This window comes from Entelurus aequoreus, linkage group LG11 (assembly GCF_033978785.1).
Source record: "Entelurus aequoreus isolate RoL-2023_Sb linkage group LG11, RoL_Eaeq_v1.1, whole genome shotgun sequence".
Classification (NCBI taxonomy): Eukaryota; Metazoa; Chordata; class Actinopteri; order Syngnathiformes; family Syngnathidae; genus Entelurus; species Entelurus aequoreus.
In genome coordinates this window covers 66,451,081-66,472,464 of record NC_084741.1, presented here as the reverse complement: position 1 = coordinate 66,472,464, position 21,384 = coordinate 66,451,081, and the positions used below count along the sequence as shown (strand labels likewise).

The 21,384-nt window shown below is 38.8% G+C and overlaps 1 protein-coding gene across 1 annotated transcript in view; it reads right to left on the bottom strand.

Moving 5' to 3' along the window:
- clstn3 (calsyntenin 3) overlaps window positions 1-21,384 on the bottom strand; it is a 50,242-nt gene that overhangs the window by 6,450 nt on the left and 22,408 nt on the right. The window contains exons 9-17 of the mRNA XM_062063831.1: window positions 21,176-21,288; window positions 18,867-19,026; window positions 15,656-15,703; window positions 13,571-13,719; window positions 11,338-11,486; window positions 5,756-5,982; window positions 5,292-5,453; window positions 3,875-4,020; window positions 3,669-3,798 (exon numbers count right to left, since the gene is read on the bottom strand). Of these exons, the coding sequence (XP_061919815.1) occupies window positions 3,669-3,798; window positions 3,875-4,020; window positions 5,292-5,453; window positions 5,756-5,982; window positions 11,338-11,486; window positions 13,571-13,719; window positions 15,656-15,703; window positions 18,867-19,026; window positions 21,176-21,288 (1,284 nt within the window). The remainder of the gene's footprint in view (window positions 1-3,668; window positions 3,799-3,874; window positions 4,021-5,291; window positions 5,454-5,755; window positions 5,983-11,337; window positions 11,487-13,570; window positions 13,720-15,655; window positions 15,704-18,866; window positions 19,027-21,175; window positions 21,289-21,384) is intronic.

The window sequence follows — 21,384 nt, the reverse complement described above, 5'->3', positions numbered from 1 at the left end:
CGTGACCACTGATAGGCTCAGCTTCAGGCAGCATTACTATATTGGATTAAATTAGTATAAAGGTGACTATGTGGGTGTTATTTCATTTCTTGTAATGTATTTACCACGACCAGGACAGTAACCAATCAACAATAACAGAGATAGACAAGTGTTTTCTTTATTATGAAACTAAAGTTGAAATGTCAAGAATAAATGCGTAATGCTACAATATTTCAATTATGAGAATTTGGTTGTAGTTGGAGGGAGGAAAATTATGAGAGTCATTTATTGTTTTTTTATTTTATTATTACGAATATGAAGTTGTAATCTTATAAGAACAAAGTTGTAATGTTATAGGAAAATAGTCACATTTCTGATTCTGAACCAAAAAAATATTATAAGAACACAAATTGTCCCTACGAGGAAAGGTTGGTATGTTATGTTTTTTGTAAAAAAAAAAGTTGTGATATGATATTAAAGATGTTTTTATGAGAAAAAAGTTTAAATGTTACAATAATTAATAGCACAATAACGAGAATAAAGGTGCCATGTTAAGAGCAAACACTACACGTTTTCATAATATGTTGTAATATCACAAGAATAGGTATCCTTAAAAAAATTTATTTAAAAGAATAAAGTTGGAATTTTATGAGAAAGGTTGTCATGTTATTTATTTATTTATTAATAACAGTGACAGTACACATTCATACACATTTCTATGAATGTGCCAGTTTTAGCTACAAAGCCAATTATTAACTGTAGTGCCTGGGCAAAATTTAATATCAGGAGAAAAATAAGCACAGTTAAAATAAAAAAATCATAAAATGTATATATTACGAGGAATAAAGACACTATGAGATAAAACATAGCAATAAAGAGGAAAAAATGTTGCAATACTACAAGATGAAAAATGTCAATATGAAAATAGTTGATTTTTAAAATAAAATTGTAGAAGGAGAGTAGCAGCGGTAGTTCTTACGCTACTGGTTTTAGTTGTTTAGGGCTCCATCTAGTAGTACGCCAAAGAATTTATTAAAGTACAGTGTTTTATTTTCCTATATTCCATGGATTAGGCACGCAAACGGCTTTTTCCGGCTCGCGGGATACATTTGCTAAGTGTAAGAATTATCTGCATTTTTAAATGAAAAAAACTGCTGTTCTCAATGTGTCCACTGTATGTCGCAATTACAATTCTGTTAGGCAAGCAAATGGTTTATATGAAGCCGAGCAAGCAATAGGTACACAGTAAAGCAGGGCTGCAGCTCCTCCCCCTCGACACAACGTGAATCCTGACACTTTAAGTCTTCTGCTTTAAACACATCGTGATTTGGCATCCTCATTTCCACAAAATGTCCTTGTCAAAAAATAAAAACGTGGACACAGAGTGCAGAGTGTTCCAAGAAAATTGATCATCCTCCTATTTATTCACAGAAGTGAATGGGAAACCACACATCTTTGTGCGCAAGTGTTCTCTGTAATAAGCATCTATAAAACAAAGCTACGCTCAAGGCTCCCGCACAGCCACTTAAATAACATCCTAAAATTGTCTGCCACTCAAGATGTGACACCTGATATTGATGCACTTGTGAAGGCTAAAAGATAATCCAATTGGTAACCCCACTTAAAAGGATGCAAGAGACACTGCACCTTAATATCATTCTGTAAAAAATATTGTCTTCTGTGGACATTTTAAAGAAGTGAACAGTGTGTGATTTAGTGCAATATTATACTCTTAAATTCATACGTTTGGTTTGTTGAAATTGTTAATGCATTGCACACCTCGTATTTTACATCAATACACACAGTGATGCCTACAAGGCAGGGAGTAACTCAAATGAATAGTTTCTACCTCAGTTTGTATGGTTTGTAATATGTGGAAATGACAAATTAGGTACCTAGAAGAGTATTTTGTTCAATTTGAGATAGACTGTGACTTAGAATTTATTGGCTTTGTAGATACACTGAGACATAGTCTAAGTTCATTGGGTTCTTCATGGTGTTTCTGCAGCTGTACCAATTTTTTCTTCAAAATGTTTGAACTAACTTGGAGTGTTTTGTCCAAGTGGATTATTTGTGATATTACATTTTCAGAATGTGGTTGTTCTATTTTGGGCCAAAGTAAAACAAAAAAACAATCGGTCGCAGTTGTATTTTTAAGTCATTATGCTATGATTTTACCAGTCCGGCCCACGTGGGAATAGATTTTCCTCCATGCGGTACCTCAGTTTGTATGGTTTGTTGAGTTCACACAGGATTAATACATGGGAATGACAAATTAGGTATTTGATACCTGGAAAACTTTTTATTAAATAGTTATTTTGTACTTTGTTCAATTTGAGATGGACGGTGACTTACAGTTTATTGGCTTTGTAGATACACCGAGACGATGTCTAAGTTCTTCATGGTGTTTCTGCAGCTGTACCAATTTTTTCTTCAAAATGTTTGAACTAACGAAGTGTTTTGTCAAGTGGATTATTCTATTCTATTATTCGATTCTATTTTGGGCCAAAGTAAAACAAAAAAATCTGAAGTTGTCGCAGTAGTACTTTTAAGTTATTATGCCATGATTTTACCAGACCGGCCCAAGTGGAAATAGATTTTCCTCCATGCGGCCCCTGAGCTAAAATGAGTTTGACACCACGGACAAAAATAATAAATACACTTAAAGATGTCCGATAATGGCTTTTTTGCCGATATCCGATATTCCGATATTGTCCAACTCTTAATTACCGATTCCGATATCAACCAATATCAATATATACAGTCGTGGAAATAACACATTATTATGCCTAATTTTGTTGTGATGCCCCGCTGGATGCATTAAACAATGTAACAAGGTTTTTTAAAATAAATCAACTCAAGTTATGGAAAAAATGCCAACATGGCACTGCCATATTTATTATTGAAGTCACAAAGTGCAGTATTTTTTTTAACATGCCTCAAAACAGCAGCTTGGAATTTGGGACAAGTTCTCCCTGAGAGAGCATGGGGAGTTTGAGGTGGGCGGGGTTGGGGGGGTTGAGGTGGGGGGTGGAAGGTAGGGGGTAGCGGGGGGTGTATATTGTAGCGTCCCGGAAGAGTTAGTGCTGCAAGGGGTTCTGGGTATTTGTTCTGTTGTGTTTATGTTGTGTTACGGTGCGGATGTTCTCCCGAAATGTGTTTGTCATTCTTGTTTGGTGTGGGTTCACAGTGTGGCGCATATTTGTAACAGTGTTAAAGTTGTTTATTCGTCCACCCTCAGTGTGACCTGTACGGCTGTTGACCAAGTATGCCTTGCATTTACTTGTGCGTGTGAAAAGCCGTAGGTATTATGTGATTGGGCCGGCACGCAAAGGCAGTGCCTAAAGGTTTATTGGCGCTCTGTACTTCTCCCTACGTCCGGGTACACAGCGGCGTTTTAAAAAGTCATAAATTTTACTTTTTGAAACCGATACAGATATTTTCCGATATTACATTTTAAAGCACTTATCGGCCAATATTATCGGACATCTCTAAACACACTCGTTAAATAAAAACTCTGCCTAGTTTTTAATGAATACTTAGGCCTACTATGCTACTGTATTTATTGTTGGCCATTGTGGTGGTATTTGGAGACCTAAGTGTTTTCTGAGGTGGTACTTGGTGAAAAAAGTTTGAGAACCACTGCTATAGACGCACACTTTGCTTGATTCAAATGCAAGCGGTGTCACCTGTGTTGCGATGTTGGCTGGGCAGAGCGTGCCCACTCAGCTCGCCTGCATGTTGATGGAGAAACTGTTGCTGGGAGGCCATCAGGTGGGACGGATGGTACATGCTGTCCAAGGAGTGGAGGAAGTTCACCTTTGAGTGGAAACAATATATTATTAATTTCATTCCTAGATCCCCTATAAGGAGTCGTGGTGGAACGTTTCCTCGCCTCCAGAGTCAACTCATTGCTGGTGTATCTGCCGTTCATCTCGGAGCAGGACAGACGGAACCGTCTCTCGAAGCGGGACGAGCTTCTGGACAGTCGGTAGCGGACTGAGCGAAGGACGTCCTCATACACAGAGATGGATTCAGCACCTGGAGGACAGGAGTGTGGATTGTGAACGTAGACAAAACTCACTGTGTACGAGAAAAATAACCGGATCCACTCTCAAATTAGCTCCTAATGTGAACAAAAAAATAAATTATTTTTGTTGATTTTGTGTTACAATGTAACTAAAAGCGTTTTTTACAGGTGTGAATCAAAGTCAGACCACTTTCATTTGGATCAAACTGCGATATGGTGGTCCATCGTGGTTTCGAAGCTTAAACTGTGCAATGTGAACATAAAGCCATCCAGAAGTCAGTTGTAGTGCCATTGCATTCTAAAGCAGGGGTGTCAAACTCAAACGGGCCGGACTATTAAAATCATGGCATTAAAACTAAAAAATAAAGACAACTTCAGATTGTTTACTTTGTCTTACTTTGGCCAAAAATAGAACAAACACATTTTGAAAATATTACAATAAAAATATAGAAAAAAAATACCAGCAGCGGTAAAGTTATGATAAATGATAAATGGGTTATACTCGTATAGCGCTTTTCTACCTTCAAGGTACTCAAAGCGCTTTGACAGTATTTCCACATTCACCCATTCACACACACATTCACACACTGATGGCGGGAGCTGCCATGCAAGGCGCTAACCAGCAGCCATCAGGAGCAAGGGTGAAGTGTCTTGCCCAAGGACACAACGGATGTGACTAGGATGGTAGAAGGTGGGGATTGAACCCCAGTAACCAGCAACCCTCCGATTCCTGGCACGGCCACTCTACCAACTTCGCCACGAAGTGAATGAATGTTTATAACTGAATACATTTAAATATGCATAAAAATGTGTTTTCTTTTATATATGTTTTTTAAATGAATTAAGTAACGTTTATAACAACCTTTTTCCAAAACACAATATAGAATGTGAGATATAACAGGATAATGCATGCATATATCATTTGTTTTCAAAACCGTTACAAAAAAGTGGGACCACAAAAATTTACTGTGGCACCCCATTTTTATGACATGATGGGGTCCCTGGGACCACATTTTGAAAATTCCTAGCGCCTGATGGAGTATTGGTGCGTGCAAAACAGCAGCAGGCGGCTGTGGCCTGCGGGCCGGTTCTAATACTAATCAAATATCATCCCGAGGTCCATAGATAATTAATTTGCGGGCCGAATCTGGCCTGCGGGCCTTGACACATAGGTTATAAAGTAATCTAAAGTGGACAAGAACAAAAACTCCCATGAATGAATTCATAACCGAGTGACTGTATGTGAAAACACTCTAGTTTCAAAAGGTGTACTTTTTTTTACCTGTGATGGCAATGTAGGCGGTAGTATTGATGATTTCCAAGCCCCGCTCTCGGACGACGTCCATCTCCAACAGAAGCTCCTCCCTCTCTGGGTCAAGCTCCTCCCCCAAAGGTTGGACCTCACAGCCATCCAAAGTGTGGGCCACGGCGTCTGACATCAGCGCTGAAACGCCAAATAAGAGACAAATATTGTGGGCCGCATTTGTTCTGTTTACCCAAGTGGAAAATGGTGCGGAAGCGTTTTATGGCGTTTTTATCGTCAAAACATTTCCATATTTGCCACTTTGTTGGAATAGAATGGGAAGAACTAATTGTTGAAATTGTGGCAGTTTCGCCATACGTCATCCCAGAACCAGACCTCTATTGAATTCAAAATTGGGACCACTCATGTGGACCATGTACAATGAGTACACAATAAAATACATACCGTACCCAACGGAGCCAAAATTTTGGAGTGACACTCACCGCCGCCTTCCATCCCCTGCGCAGCCGTGTTGACGGCGTGAGTGAGAGAACAGACGATGCGCAGCTCAGGGAAAAGGGGGACGCCCCGGGGACCTTCGAACTCGGGAGCAGGGCGAGCCAGGTGGGGGCCGACCCCGGACAGGGAGATCTGTGGAGCATCGGGCTGGAGGACCACCAGGTACCCTTCCAGGGGTTTGAGGGACAGACAGCTCTCCTCGTTGAAACATCTGGATGCGATAGACGAGAAAAGGTGGATGAGGAGAAGACGGTTAGCCAAAACGGCTATGGCAGCCATTTTAAATGTAGAATTGCAATCAAGGCATAGAAGAGTCTTCCTCTGAAAAAATGTTAACTTAATTTTTGATGCCAGTGTTGATTGCAGTAATGCTCGTGGGGCTTGGCTGCAATTCACACTTTTTAGCCAGCAAACCTGCTGGTTGCTGCTAAGTATCTTTTTGCCTCCGTTGCTTTAAGACACTACTGACAAAATGCTTGAAATTACTTGATGTCCATTCTTGTCAAAATGGCTGCAAGCCAACGACTTGACCCTGAATTAACAGCACCCTCTGCTGGTTGCTGCCAAGTAGCGCAATGCTTTTTGCCCCCAATTTCAGAAGGCATAATCAATTTGAGGACATCTACTTCTTCAACGGCAGTATAAATCAGCATCATATTTAAAGTGGGGATTAGGTACAGTACGTGTGTGTGTGTGTGTGTGTGTGTGTGTGTGTGTGTGTGTGTGTGTACGTGTGTGTTGCATTTCCACTATCAGAGTGAGCAGCTGCTTCTATCGGCCTCCCCAGAAAGGCCTGCTGTTTAGCCATCTGGGTGACTCCTGGCCCAAAATCAATCTAATCTTCACATACACACACGCAATAAAACATGCCTGATGAGGATAAAAAAAGAAGAAAAACTATTGCACACTTAAGCTCAAAACCAAAACCTTCAATTGCTTTTTTTTTTTTTTTTTTTTAAAAAGCCTCTGTGGCCTGCTGGAAATCATTTTATAGCATGCCTTCCAAAGACGCAATACGTGGCTATGAGTTTGACGGGATGTGCCTTGTCAGCGGGCTGCTTTTCTTCTCTTGCTGGAGTATAAATATAAATCTAAAAGATTCACCACATACATGCACTGGACTGCACTAATCTGAGGGGGAATTAATATTTCAGCGGCTAAAAGCGACTGCTAAAGCCAGAGAAAGAGTCAGTTTGCAGCCGTGTAAAGAAAGCGCTGACCCAAGATAAAAGACTTTCGTTTGTTTTACTTGTACAGTAGCGGAGTGATTTAGTCACATGTGCTAAAGATCTAGCTCTAAGTGGTCTTTTTTTAAATCCTGCAAAACAGCCTCTTTAGACAGGACAGATGCCATTTTCAAGTGTTTATATTCTTCTTATAATTTTCTACTAAATAATAAGACCCTAATATTTTACCTTATATGCATTGAAAGTATTATACAATGTATACATTTTAATGTAAAAATTCACTGTTTTCAGGGTCTTGTGTCAGCCATATTTGCGGAGTTTTTCACTGTGACACAATGTTAAAGGAAAAAGGTCAAATTATTGACAAAAAAAGGGGCTAACTTTCTATTTCATTCACTAATATTGGAACAAAGATCAGGCATTAAACTGCATTTTCAGGTCAAAATATCACATTTTATGGCACTGCGTCGTCCATAATAGTGGAATCTGTTGCTGTGATGTTCCTGTTGCAGGACAAACGTCACATGGGGCGGTATAGCTCGGTTGGTAGAGCGGCCGTGCCAGCAACTTGAGGGTTGCAGGTTCGATCCCCGCTTCCGCCATCCTAGTCACTGCCGTTGTGTCCTTGGGCAAGACACTTTACCCACCTGCTCCCAGTGCCACCCACACTGGTTTGAATGTAACTTAGATATTGGGTTTCACTATGTAAAGCGCTTTGAGTCACTTGAGAAAAAGCGCTATACAAATGTAATTCACTTCACTTCACTTCACATTATAAACAAAATACTTTCTATTTTTTTTTCCAAATTTTCTTCTAAAAACTTTTCTTAAACATCAGCGTTGTGTTTTCGTGTAAACATGTTGCTATATTTGTGGAATGTGCCGCAGTGATTCTCATCCATCCATCCGTCCATTTTCTACCACTTATTCCCTTCGGGGTCACGTGTCACATTAAAAAGAAAATGTAGTGCTGACTTTTTTTTTCAAATTTTATTCTAAAATTAAAAAGCAAACCCTACTGCAACCTTAACTGTACTGAACTTATTGAAAAATATTTTAGTTTTCATGTAAAAAATTTATATTTTCAGGGTTTTGTGTCAGCCTTATTTGGAGTATGTTACTGTGACAGTAATGTTAAAGAAAAAACTTCAAATTATTACCAAAATATAGCGCTTAACTTTCGATTTCATTCTCTACCTAAGAAATCTTGAACAAAGCTCGACCTTAATTTTTATTTTCAGGTCAAAATTTAACATTTTATGGCACTGTATCAGCCATATTTGTGGAGTGTGTTGCTGTGATGCTCATGTTGCAGAACTAACGTCACATTAGAAACAAAATACCGGTTCTTTGTAGTTCTCAATTTGTTGTCAAATTTTCTACTAAATATTTTTCTCAAACACCACCTTAAAGTGTTTTCATGTAAAAATGTAGCATTTGTAAGGTCACTCATGTCACATTACAAAGAAATGTAGTGTCTACTTTGTTTTTCAATGTTATTCTAAATATATCAAAGCCTACTGTAACCCTACCTCTACTAAAATTATGAAAACATATTTGTTTTTCATGTAAAAATGTAATATTTTCAGGGTCCTGTGTCAGCCATATTTCTGGAGTATGATGCTGTGACACAAATGTTAAAGGAAAAACTGTTAACGAAATAAAGTACAGGTATTTAACTTTCGGTTTCATTCTCTACCTAAAAAAAGTGGAATAAAGACATACATGTCACATTTTATGGCACTGAGTAGACCACATTTGTGGAGTGTGTAGCTGTAAATGCTTCAATTGCTCTTAAGGTCTATGAAATTAAAAGGTTAAACACACCTTAAAATAGTTCCAAAATATAGTGTTGTCATGTCAAAATGTAGTTGCCAGGACCTTGTGGCCATGACATAAACATTACTGTAAAAAAAAATATCACATTATCTACAAAATATAGAGTTTAACTGTTCGTTCCTTTAACTAGCTACAAAAATAGGTAAAAACGTCGATGTGACCCAATTTTTCAGGTCCAAATGTTACGTTTTTTGGCCCTGTGTCGGTCATATTTGTGGTGTGTGTTGTAGTGAAACCGTTACATTAGACTTAGACTTCCTTTTTTATTGTCATTCAAATTTGAACTTTACAGCACAGATAAGAACGACATTTCGTTACATAAGCTCATGGTAGTGCAGGATAAAAAAAGCAATAAGGTGCATATATAAATAAATAAATATATATAAATAATATATATATAATATATATATAAAATAAATAAATATATATAAATATATATAAATAAATAAATGGATTACTGTACAGACAAATATATTGCACTTTTTCACATGCGTCCACGTTTATGGATGTATGTTATATTGTCTTTTTTATTCCAGCGAGTCAATCCATTTTGGGGGGAGTTGAGGGGATAATTTAATTATGATGCGTTTAAGAGTCTTACGGCCTGAGGGAAGAAGCTGTTACAGAACCTGGAGGTTCTGCTTCGGAGGCTGCGGAACCTCTTTCTAGAGTCACATTACAAACAAAATGTAGTATAATCGTGAATTGTTTTGTCTTATTTTGTCCTACATATTGTGCTCAAATACCATGCTTAAAAGATTTTGGAAATATGGTATTAGTATGTCAACATATAGCAAGTTTTGTGACGCCATATTTGTGGATTACAGTGGCCAGCCACACTACCAAAATATAATGCTTAACATTATTCTAATTTTCTACAAATTTTAAACCCAAACCGTAACACTACTTGCTTTGTAATTATTTTGCATTTTCATGTCAAAATGTAGTGTCTTTGTGCCTCCAGGCAGCCGTATTTGTGCAGCCCAGCTGTGGTGCTCATGTTCTAAGACAGGGGTGTCAAACTCATTTTAGCTCAGGGCCCGCATGAAGGAATATCTGTGCACACGCGGGCCGTACTATTAAAATCATGGCATTAAAACTAAAAAATAAAGACAACTTCAGATTGTTTTCTTTGTCTTACTTTGGCCAAAAATAGAACAAACACATTCTGAAAATATTACAATAAAAATATAGAAAAATATACCGGCAGCGGTAAAGTTTAGATCCATGAAAGAAAGAAGAAAGTGAATGAATGTTTATAACTGAATACATTCACATATGCCTAACATTTTTTTTTTTTGTATTTTTTTTTTAATGAATTAAGTAACGTTTATGATTACGTTTTTCCAAAACACAATATAGAATGTGAGATAAAACAAAAATTTACTGTGGCACCCCATTTTTATGACTTGATGGGGTCCCTGGCCCCCCATTTTGAAAATTCTCAGCGCCAACACTGATGGAGTATTGGTGCGTGCAAAACAGCAGCAGGCGGCTGTGGCCTGCGGGCCGGTTGTAATACTAATCAAATATCATCCTAGGGGCCATAGATGGGCCTTGACTTTGACACATAGGTTCTAAGACATACATTATGAAGATCATGTATTACCGTGCTTAACTTTTTGTCACATTTTCTCCCAGTTTCTCATAAAAAGTCTTACAATTTCCAGTACTTATATTTTTTTACACTCGTATGACAGTTAATAATGTCATGAACAAGAGTTTGACACTGGAATATATTATTTCAATGTTAAAAATAATATCCATTAATATTTTACACAATCGTTAACACGTTAGCATGCTAAAACGGGTCATGGTATTTTTGAATGTGTCGTTATTTACCTATTTGGTTCTATAAACTGTAAGTTAAAGTGAATGATTTCTCCTACATCAAGTGACTATTGCCCACACATAATTTCATACTGCAGTGATAAAACAAGCACACACTGAGTAGGAATGTGACGGAACATGAGAAAGGGTGTGGTATTTAGACTGTGCTGGTACTTGAAAAGGAATAGAATGAGCTAATCAATGACATGAGCGAGAAAGCAATAAGTGAGTGTGTGACCTGCAGTTTGCTCCATCAAGAAGAGCGCAGGTGACTTTTGTGGCGGAAATGAGCAAAGAGATAAGATATTTCTTGTTATCTCTCGCTTTGACGAGATTATTTTTCCTCTTGCGTATGGAGCTCGTTCACGGAGTGGCGGCACTTATCGCTGCCGAGGCGAGGTACATGTTTGATGAGTTCAATGTTGAAGGAGGAGGAGGCGTCACGGTCCAGGAATGACACTTCCTCTGACAAGTGCCTTAAGGCTCTGTCTGTTGCCACGTTATGCTTTGAACTACAAAAACATTCCACTTTCACAGATTATACCCACACAGTCTCGTTCCCTCAGCTTGACTTCATTTTATATCGATTCAGTCTTATTGAAGAGCAGCAACCAAGGTATAAAAGACGCCATTTATGTCCGTTATTTGAGATGAAAAAGCTCCTTTCTGTAATAAAAGGTGGTACTCGGCGATAAAAGCTGTTTTTGTACCTGAGCGAGGTGGTGAGTTTGAGGGGTCGCACTCCCGGCGTGGCGAAGCGTAGGGAGTTTCTGTAGGTCACCTGCTGCACGGCACGGTTAAAACTCTCAATGTCATCCCCCTCTAGCACCAACACAGACTGGCTCGGGTTCACGTGCACCTGAAAAGTCAAAGGGCAGATCATTTAAAGCAACTGAGCTAGCAAAGTACTCACTGGAGATGTTAAAGTTAAAAAGTTAAAGTACCAATGATTGTCACACACACACTAGGTGTGGTGAAATTATCCTCTGCATTTGACCCATCACCCTTGATCATCCCCTGGGAGGTGAGGGGACCAGTGAGCAGCAGCAACCCCCAATTCCAACCCTTGATGCTGAGTGTCAAGCAGGGAGGTAATGGGTCTAATTTTTATAGTCTTTGGTATGACTCGGCCGGTGTTTAAACTCACGACCTACCGATCTCAGGGCGAATATCCTCCTGAGAGCCAGCGTCCTCTGCAGTGGACATTTGTTTGTGGTCTGTTTCTTTTGTCAGAACAAGTCATTTTGGGGGAAAAATAGCTATGTTATCCACGTTCAAAAATGTCCACTGCAGAGGACGTGGCTCTTTGGAGGATATTAATTCTTACAGTGTTGTTTTTTTTTTTACTGAGAAAACAGTACCTAATTGTTTCAAATCAAATAAACAAAATATCTGGATTGCCTAAAGCAACATCAGTGAGGGTTAAAACATTTTTTCAGTCTTATTTTTCCATTTGCAGATTGTTTGTTGTAGATCCAAAACCCCTAAAGCCAGAATATTAATTCCTCGTTGGAAAAAAAAACTACATTTAAAAAATAATAGCATATAAACAATTATGAATACTGATGGAACGAGATATTTTCCATATATCCATATTTAAGTGTTACTTCTTTCTAAAAACTCCTATAGTCATATTTACATCAGCTAATGTCTCGTGTGGTACAAAGTGCTTGGATTCGAGTGTCCTTGAGTAGACAGGCAGAGCGCTGTTGAGACTGCCATAACATTCCTGAGATAACGAGCACAGGGGAGACCGAGCTAGACCGATCTGGACCGGGCTAGGGAACGCTTGGGTGCTGGATTGGTCTCATTATTGCCAAAGCTTTGACAATAAACAACGAAATACCAACTACTGCTTTTGGTGGTCAATTTAACATCAGCATATTTGCCATTAAAAGAACTTGGGAGTGGACAGCAGACTTTGACTTCCTTGGGAGGAAGAGCTGTCGACGCAACAATTCATACATACATTAAATACAAAATAATAACAGAATACATATACAATACATTTTCTGTCAAAAACAGTAACATTAAAAATAATATGCATTATAAAAAAACAATTAATGAAAATAAAATTAAAATCATTGTGGTCGTAACACAGAAATAAGGTAAATATAGAGAAGTTAAATGACATACAAATTTGCAATACGGCATTCATAATGCAAACCAGATTTTATGTGGAATAATGGGGACTAACATTATTTTAATATAGCCTTTTTTGTGTGGTAATATAGGCCAATTTTTGTGCACCATGTTTGTAATGTTTGTTGCTCATAATATAATATCCTCTCCAATTCCAATCATAATGCAATGTTTGTTGTTGTGTCATCACCATCCATGCACTGTAGTATGTTACTAACGCTGTTTTATTTCGTTTTTCCTCTCTCTCCCCTGTGGTTAGCGCCCTCTGTTTCCAGAGGTGCGGCTGACAAGGGCACCACTGCACCTTCACATTTATCAGCTCCTAATTGGTGGTGCTGAGGCTGATGACGGTGACGCTGGAAGCGGACCATTACCATCGTTGCTGCCCTCATGGGACTATTACTGTTGTTGATACGGCTGTCTCTCTCGCTATCCACCCACCCTCTCGTCTGTCTTTCTATCTCAACCCGATTGGTCGAGACAAATGGCCACCCCACAGAGTTTGTGTTCTGTTTGAGTTTTCCTCCCTAAGAAGAGTTTTTTTTTTTGCCTATGGGTCCGAGTGCTTCCTCATGTGTGGATCAGTTGGTTCTCTTTAATGTACTCTACAAGGAGTGTGGTAATAGACCTGCTCCATGTGTAGTGACTTGTTGTAAATGAGGGCTATATAAATGAAATTGATATAACATTTTCCATCTGAGCCTATTTGTCTTAGCATCGTTACCGCAAATACGGCTGCCATCCTCTTTGAAAACAGTACACGTGAGCAGCCTAATAGAAATCCCCTGAGGCGTTCAATACCTTCATTCCGGAGCCCAAAGTCTCGAGGTCTCCAAAGTCCAGCCCCTCTCTGCAGGCGTAGAGACACTCCACCACGCTGTGAGGCTCCACGCTGCCTGGACGCACCGTCACCCCCGACAAGAGGCCGTGGAAGCCTCCCACATACTTTACTGAAAGCACATACATGAACATGCATAATAAGTAGGGCTGTCAAATTTAATGAGCTAACGCATGTGATTAATCACAAACAAGAAATCCCATTATTCCTTTAAAAAAGCAGTTTAATCACCCAATTTTTTGGGATCCCAAATACTCTTTTACCCTAACTGCGAATGGTTACCTGAAAGACGGCATGGGCTGCTATAAGGTCAGTGTTTATGTCAATGAAAAGGTCAGCGCAAAAATGAGTAAGGAGACTGTGACGAGAGTGCTCTGGGACAAATTTCGCTTCAAAACACTTATTTACTTTTAGAAAATAAGTAACAGTAGATAACACTTATTACATTTTGAACAACTCCATCCATCCATCCATTTTCTACCACGTGTCCCTTTTGGGGTCGCGGGGGGTGCTGGAGCCTGTCTAAGCTGCATTTGGGCGGAAGGCGGGGTACACCCTGGACAAGTCGCCACCTCATCGCAGGGCCAACACAGATAGACAGACAACATTCACACTCACATTCACACACTACGGCCAATTTAGTGTTGCCAATCAACCTATCCCCAGGTGCATGTTTTTGGCGGTGGGAGGAAGCCGGAGTACCCGGAGCGAACCCACGCAGTCACGGGGAGAACATGCAAACTCCACACAGAAAGATCTCGAGCCTGGGATTGAACTCAGGACTACTCAGGACCTTCGTATTGTGAGGCACATGCACTAACCCCTGTGTCACCGTGCTCGAGGAACTACACGGTACCAGACCCCCCCGGCCTCTTTGACGGCCACGTCTGGCCCATGTACTTGAAACACAAAAAAATAATGTAATAAATAATTTTGAACAACTAAATGACGTAAACTCTTTTGTATCTTCCTTTGTGGGTTTTGATGTTTCCCTTTTGCTTTAAACGACGTAAACTCTTTTGTATCTTCCTTTGTTGTTTTGATGTTTCCCTTTTGCTTTAAACGACGTAAACTCTTTTGTATCTTCCTTTGTGGTTTTGATGTTTCCCTTTTGCTTTAAACGACGTAAACTCTTTTGTATCTTCCTTTGTGGTTTTGATGTTTCCCTTTTGCTTTCATGTGTTTTTTGCCTTCGGTGCTGCTTTTTTGTGGACTGTTGTATCTGCTCCGGGGTGGGGGAGCCTTTTGGCCGTGGCCATGATTGCACCGGAGACCAGCTGCTGGCTCTCTGCCACACTGGAGTCCACGTGGAGATGCGTACTAGACATTAACCGAGAGCTAGTGGGCAGCCTAGGACGGAGTCAGCTCTCTTGGTTGTTTTGTTGGGTCTGTTCCTGTCTCTGGCCGTGCTACATCTGCCCCCGAGTAGACGATGGCGTGGAGCACCGCAGAGGCCAGCGCCTATGTGGGTTTTGAAATTATGTTTTTATTTTGTTGTTTGTCTATGCATGGTGCAATCGTATGTGCACAATATGTATTGTTTATTGCTAATTTTTTGGGTTTTTCGTTGTGTTTTACTTTTTTAGCTGCATGTAGAAATGGCAGCTAGTTGCCCAAGCTCTGGGGTCTTTTATATCTTTTATGCCCTTTGTTTTCTTTAGTGTTTCCCTCTTGTTGTTATCCATCCACCCATTTTCTTCCGCTTGTCCCTCTCGGGGTTGCGGGGGGTGCTGGAGCCTACCCCAGCTGCGTTCGGGCAGAAGGCGGGTACACCCTGGACAAGTCGCCAGCTCATTGCAGGGCCAACACAGATAGACAGACAACATTCACACTCAAATTGACACACTATTTAGTGTTGCCAATCAACCTATGCCCAGGTGCATGTCTTTGGAGGTGGAAGGAAGCCGGAGAATGTTTAACCTTTTTTTTTTTTTGGACTTCCTGAATCTGCACTGCAACCACAAAATTTCCCCATTGTGGGATAAATAAAGTATATCCTATCCTAATATTAAGAAAACAGCACAAGAAAAGTGTAGAATTTTTTTTACCTTCTGGAATGCTGTTGTTCACTATTTCCTTCTGCTTCTCCTCTGACTCTGTAGGGAATACAAATTGGGAGTGGGTGAAGGGGAAAAGAAAAAAATGTATAAATACACTCATCAAAATGTATGACGACAACATGAGGAGAAGCCTGAACAGACTTAGGAGAGAAAAAAAAAAAACATGGGTAAAAAATTGCAAAAAAGACACATGCTATAGAATATACTCTTGCATGACTAATTAGTTAAATCTGATTATTTTCAGTACACATGCATGCAAGGCAATTTTTTTACATTACTAGCAAAAAAATGTCAGCCTCCGCTACCATATGAGGCTATGTGGCTCCTGGTTGTTCTACAGCAGGGGTGTCAAACTTATTTTAGCTCAGCTGTGCACACGCGGACCGGACTATTAAAATCATGGCATTAAAAGTAAAAAATAGAGACAACTTCAAATTGTTTTCTTTGTCTTACTTTGGCCAAAAATAGAACAAACACATTTTGAAAATATTATAATAAAAATATTGAAAAAAATTGCGGCAGCGGTAAAGTTTTGATCCATGAAGGAAAGAAGAAAGTGAATGAATGTTGATAACTGAATATATTTACATATGCATAAAAATGTGTTTTCTTTTGTACTATTTTTTTTAATGATTTAAGTAACGTTTATGACAACCTTTTTCCAAAACAATATAGAATGTGAGACATAACAGGATAATGCATACATTTATCATTTGTTTTCGAAACGGTTACAAAAAAGTGCGACCCCAAAAATGTACTGTGGTACCCCATATTTATGACTTGATAGGGTCCCTGGGACCCCATTTTTATGACTTGATAGGATCCCTGGGACCCCATTTTGAAAATTCCTAGCGCCAACACTGATGGAGTATTGGTGCGTGCAAAACAGCAGCAGGCGGCTGTGGCCTGCGGGCCGTTTCTAATACTAATCAAATAACATCCTGGGGGCCATAGATCATTCATTCGCGGGCCGGATGTGGCCCGCGGGCCTTGACTTTGACACATACAGTCGCGATCAAAAGTTTACATACACTTGTAAAGAACATAATGTCATGGCTGTCTTGAGTTTCCAATAATTTCTACAACTCTTATTTTTTTTGTGATAGTGTGATTGGAGCACATACTTGTTGGTCACAAAAAACATTCATGAAGTTTGGTTCTTTTATGAATTTATTATGGGTCTACTGAAAATGTGACCAAATCTGCTGGGTCAAAATTATACATACAGCAATGTTAATATTTGGCTACATGTACCTTGGCAAGTTTGGGGTGTGTTTAGGGTCATTGTCCTGTTGGAACCCCCAACTGCGCCCAAGACCCAACCTCCGGGCTGATGATTTTAGGTTGTCCTGAAGAATTTGGAGGTAATCCTCCCTTGTCATTGTCCCATTTAAAGCACCAGTTCCATTGGCAGCAAAACAGGCCCAGAGCTTAATACTACCACCACCATGCTTGACGGTGGGAGTGGTGTTCCTGGAATTAAAGGCCTCATCTTTTCTCCTCCCAACATATTGCTGGGTATTGTGGCCAAACAGCTCAATTTTTGTTTCGTCTGACATCACATGTACAAAAATAGGACCTTCTGGAGGAAAGTTCTGTGGTCAGATGAAACAAAAATGTAGCTGTTTGGCCACAATACCCAGCAATATGTTTGGAAGAGAAAAGGTAAGGCCTTTAATCCCAGGAACACCATGCCTACCGTCAAGCATGGTGGTGGTAGTATTATGCTCTGGGCCTGTTTTGCTGCCAATGGAACTGGTGCTTTAAATGGGACAATGAAAAAGGAGGTTTACCTCCAAATTCTTCAGAACAACCTAAAATCATCAGCCCAGAGGTTGGGTCTTGGGCGCAATTGAGTGTTCCAACAGGACAATGACGCCAAACACACGTCAAAAGTGGTAAAGGAATGGCTAAATCAGGCTAGAATTAAGGTTTTAGAATGGCCTTCCCAAAGTCCTGACTTAAACGTGTGGAAAATGCTGAAGAAACAACTCCATGTCAGAAAACCAACAAATTTAGCTGAACTGCACCAATTTTGTCAAGAGGAGTGGTCAAAAATTCAAGCAAAAGCTTGCCAGAAGCTTGTGGATGGCTACCAAAAGCGCCTTATTGCAGTGAAACTTGCCAAGGGACATGTAACCAAATATTAACATTGCTGTATGTATACTTTTGACCCAGCAGATTTGGTCACATTTTCAGTAGACCCATAATAAATTCATAAAAGAACCAAACTTCATGAATGTTTTTTGTGACCAACAAGTATGTGCTCCAATCACACTATCACAAAAAAAAAGAGTTGTACAAATTATTGGAAACTCAAGACAGCCATGACATTATGTTCTTTACAAGTGTATGTAAACTTTTGATCGCGACTGTAGGTTCTACAGTATTACAACTACCTGTCTGCTGCTGTGGCTACTATCTCCAGTTTAAGGGACATTTTTCACTTAAGGGCCACCATAGTTCTAGCAAATAGTTTGAAATGCGCTATTTTGCTAACTCGTTTTAATTTATGTTTATTAAGTGCACTGTTCCTTATTACGATTAAAAAAAAACATTGAGAATGTATGGTGTTGATTAAAACAATGCTCCAGTACCAGCAGGACTCCTGACTTCTCCAAAGTACAGTATATCTATTTCTATAATATTGTCCCTTGAGAAAATAGGCTGTCAAAAAAATGCTTGCTGAAATGTGAGTGGTGTATTCTAGTGTGAATAAGTTTTTCTTTTTTAAAGACTATAAAAGTCTCTGTTATCCAGCAGCTGTGACCAGCAACTTCTACAGTGCTTGTGAGAGTGTATTTGCACTCCTCTCTGCTAATTGGCATCCAGAGATTTAGACATTTTATTGTGGTGCTGCTGTAAGAGGCTGATAGCTGTTGAATAATTGATAATTCAGTTATATTATTAGCCCTCAAAGACAAAAAAACAGCTAAATCATAAGCGAGTGAATGTAAAAAGCATCCCACGAGAGCGCGCTTAAAAAAACAAAAACATCCTGACAGCAGACTGTGGAGTTGGCAATGTGATTTAAACGACACGTCACCAATGGAGGGACCGCACAGCTGCTGCTCATGGTGTTTACGCAAAAATGTGTTTCATTAGCCCTCCGCTCTCTGACGCTGCCTGTCACACTCAATCCGGTTAAGTAAAAGGTGAATTATACATCTACCGCGTCACCAGCGTTCCTCTCACTCACCCCAGCAGGCGCCAATAAGCATTCTCTGGCGGGGGACCGGGTTAGGCAGGGCGCCATTGTCGTGGATGAGGGCAGGGTCAAAGGTCACACCGTCCACATACAGGGTCACCGAAGGGAACTGAACGCTAAGTGACAGATGGTGCCACTCGCTGTCGCATACCTGTTGACCACAGAGGACATTAGAACAGAATGTTGTGCGCAAACCAGCCCCAAAGTAATAATTGGCCATTTAATAAAATAAAATGACAATGTTACACAAATTAGTTGATCACAAGTACAAAACATACAATAAATGTCAAATGATTAAATATGTTATCCCACAAAAAACTGTTTACTAGTCACCTCTGTATATAGCAAACTTAGCTATCAAACATTTATTTTATTGTCATACATTAAACAAATATTATGGTAGTTTGAAAAAAAAAAAATTTTTTATATTCCACAAATTAGGGATGTCCGATAATGTCTTTTTGCCGATATCTGATATTCCGATATTGTCCAACACTTTAATTACCGATACCGATATCAACCGATACCGATATCAACCGATATATGCAGTCGTGGAATTAACACATTATTATGCCTAATTTGGACAACCATGTATGGTGAAGATAAGGTACTTTTTAAAAATAATAATAAAATAAGATAACTAAATTAAAAACATTTTCTTGAATAAGAAAGAAAGTAAAACAATATAAAAACAGTTACATAGAAACTAGTAATTAGTGAAAATGAGTAAAATTAACTGTTAAAGGTTAGTACTATTAGTGGACCAGCAGCACGCACAATCATGTGTGCTTACGGACTGTATCCCTTGCAGACTGTATTGATATATATTGATATATAATGTAGGAACCAGAATATTGATAACAGAAAGAAATGGGGGGAGGGAGGTTTTTTGGGTTGGTGCACTAATTGTAAGTGTATCTTGTGTTTTTTATATTGATTTAATAAAAAAATAAAAAAAAAACAAACAAAAAAAAACCCGATACATATAATAAAAAAAACGATACCGATAATTTCCGATATTACATTTTAACGCATTTATTGGCCGATAATATCGGCAGGCCGATATTATCGGACATCCCTACCACAAATACATTCTTAGTCATTGATCTTTGCCCTTAGCTTTTTAGACATCGTATCTATTAGCTTACAAACATAGCTTGCAAACATTCCTTTTTATACATTTAAAAAATGTTATACTTTAAAAAATATTTCAAGAACATTCACATTTTACGATCATTCTATTTTATTTTAGATCTTTATCATTTAAATTAAAAAAATATCTTCATCCATACCGTAACAGCTTGGCAAATGAGCTAACAAATTTAGCTTTAAAGACATTATTAAATAAAATCATTACATTTTAAAATACAAATTCATGTTTTAACTATTTGAAAATGTTCATGTTTTTATTCCTGTTTTTACTTTTGACCCAGCAGATTTAGTCACATTTTCAGTAGACCCATAATAAATTCATAAAAGAACCAAACTTCATGAATGTTTTTTGTGACCAACAAGAATGTGCTCCAATCACTCTATCACAAAAAAATAAGAGTTGTAGAAAGTATTGGAAACTCAAGACAGCCATGACATTATGTTCTTTACAGTGTATGTAAACTTTTGACCACGACTGTGTATATATATATATATATATATATATATATATATATATATATATATATATATATATATATATATATATATATATATATATATATATATATATATATAGATAGATAGATAGAGAAAGAGAGTGTTAAGTATTTTAAACTATTTGTTTTAATTTCATATTTTAATATTTTTTATTTAAAAAATAAACCTTCAGTAAAGTATTTCTCTTTGAATAATAATTCAAGTAAAATGAATAGAAATCCCAGTGAATTGGAAGCGCAAAGAAAGTAGAATAGAAAGGGTAAAATGACAAGACAAATATTAAAATAATGTGCATAGGAGAACAGTGTAATGTAACAAGGTATCAGCAGGCGGTTCAGACAAATCTTAAAAGCTTAAACTCTGTATCAGCTTTAATTTAATCCTCTTCAATCTGTCTGGGGCCAGTGGCTAGTCAAAAACGAACCCACCACCACCACCAAGCCATACACTCTCACACATACCCAATTGGTTTATGCTTTAAATATTCAAACAAAAATGATTTATTTATTATCATATGTGTACTGCATGGTGGGATTTGCAGATGTGTTTGTTTGGGCACGTACATGACCATTAACCTTACATGGGATTCACTGTTTCATGTGAAAGTGAGCAACACATCAAAGTGCAAAGTGTTGCAGCTCCCCCAGTACCTGCTCCAGTTTCCACAAGAACTTGACGGGGCGTGCAGCGGAAACGTCGGGCCAGTAGAAGAGAGAGAGGCGGCAGCCGTGCACTGACAGGGAATAGTGGGAGAACGAGTCGTCTGTGGAGAGCACAGGAGAAGCAATTAATTGGCGGCTTAGAGCGGTCTGGACTTCAGCTCAGGTTTCCTATGGATTTTTCTTTGGTTTAATCTCTC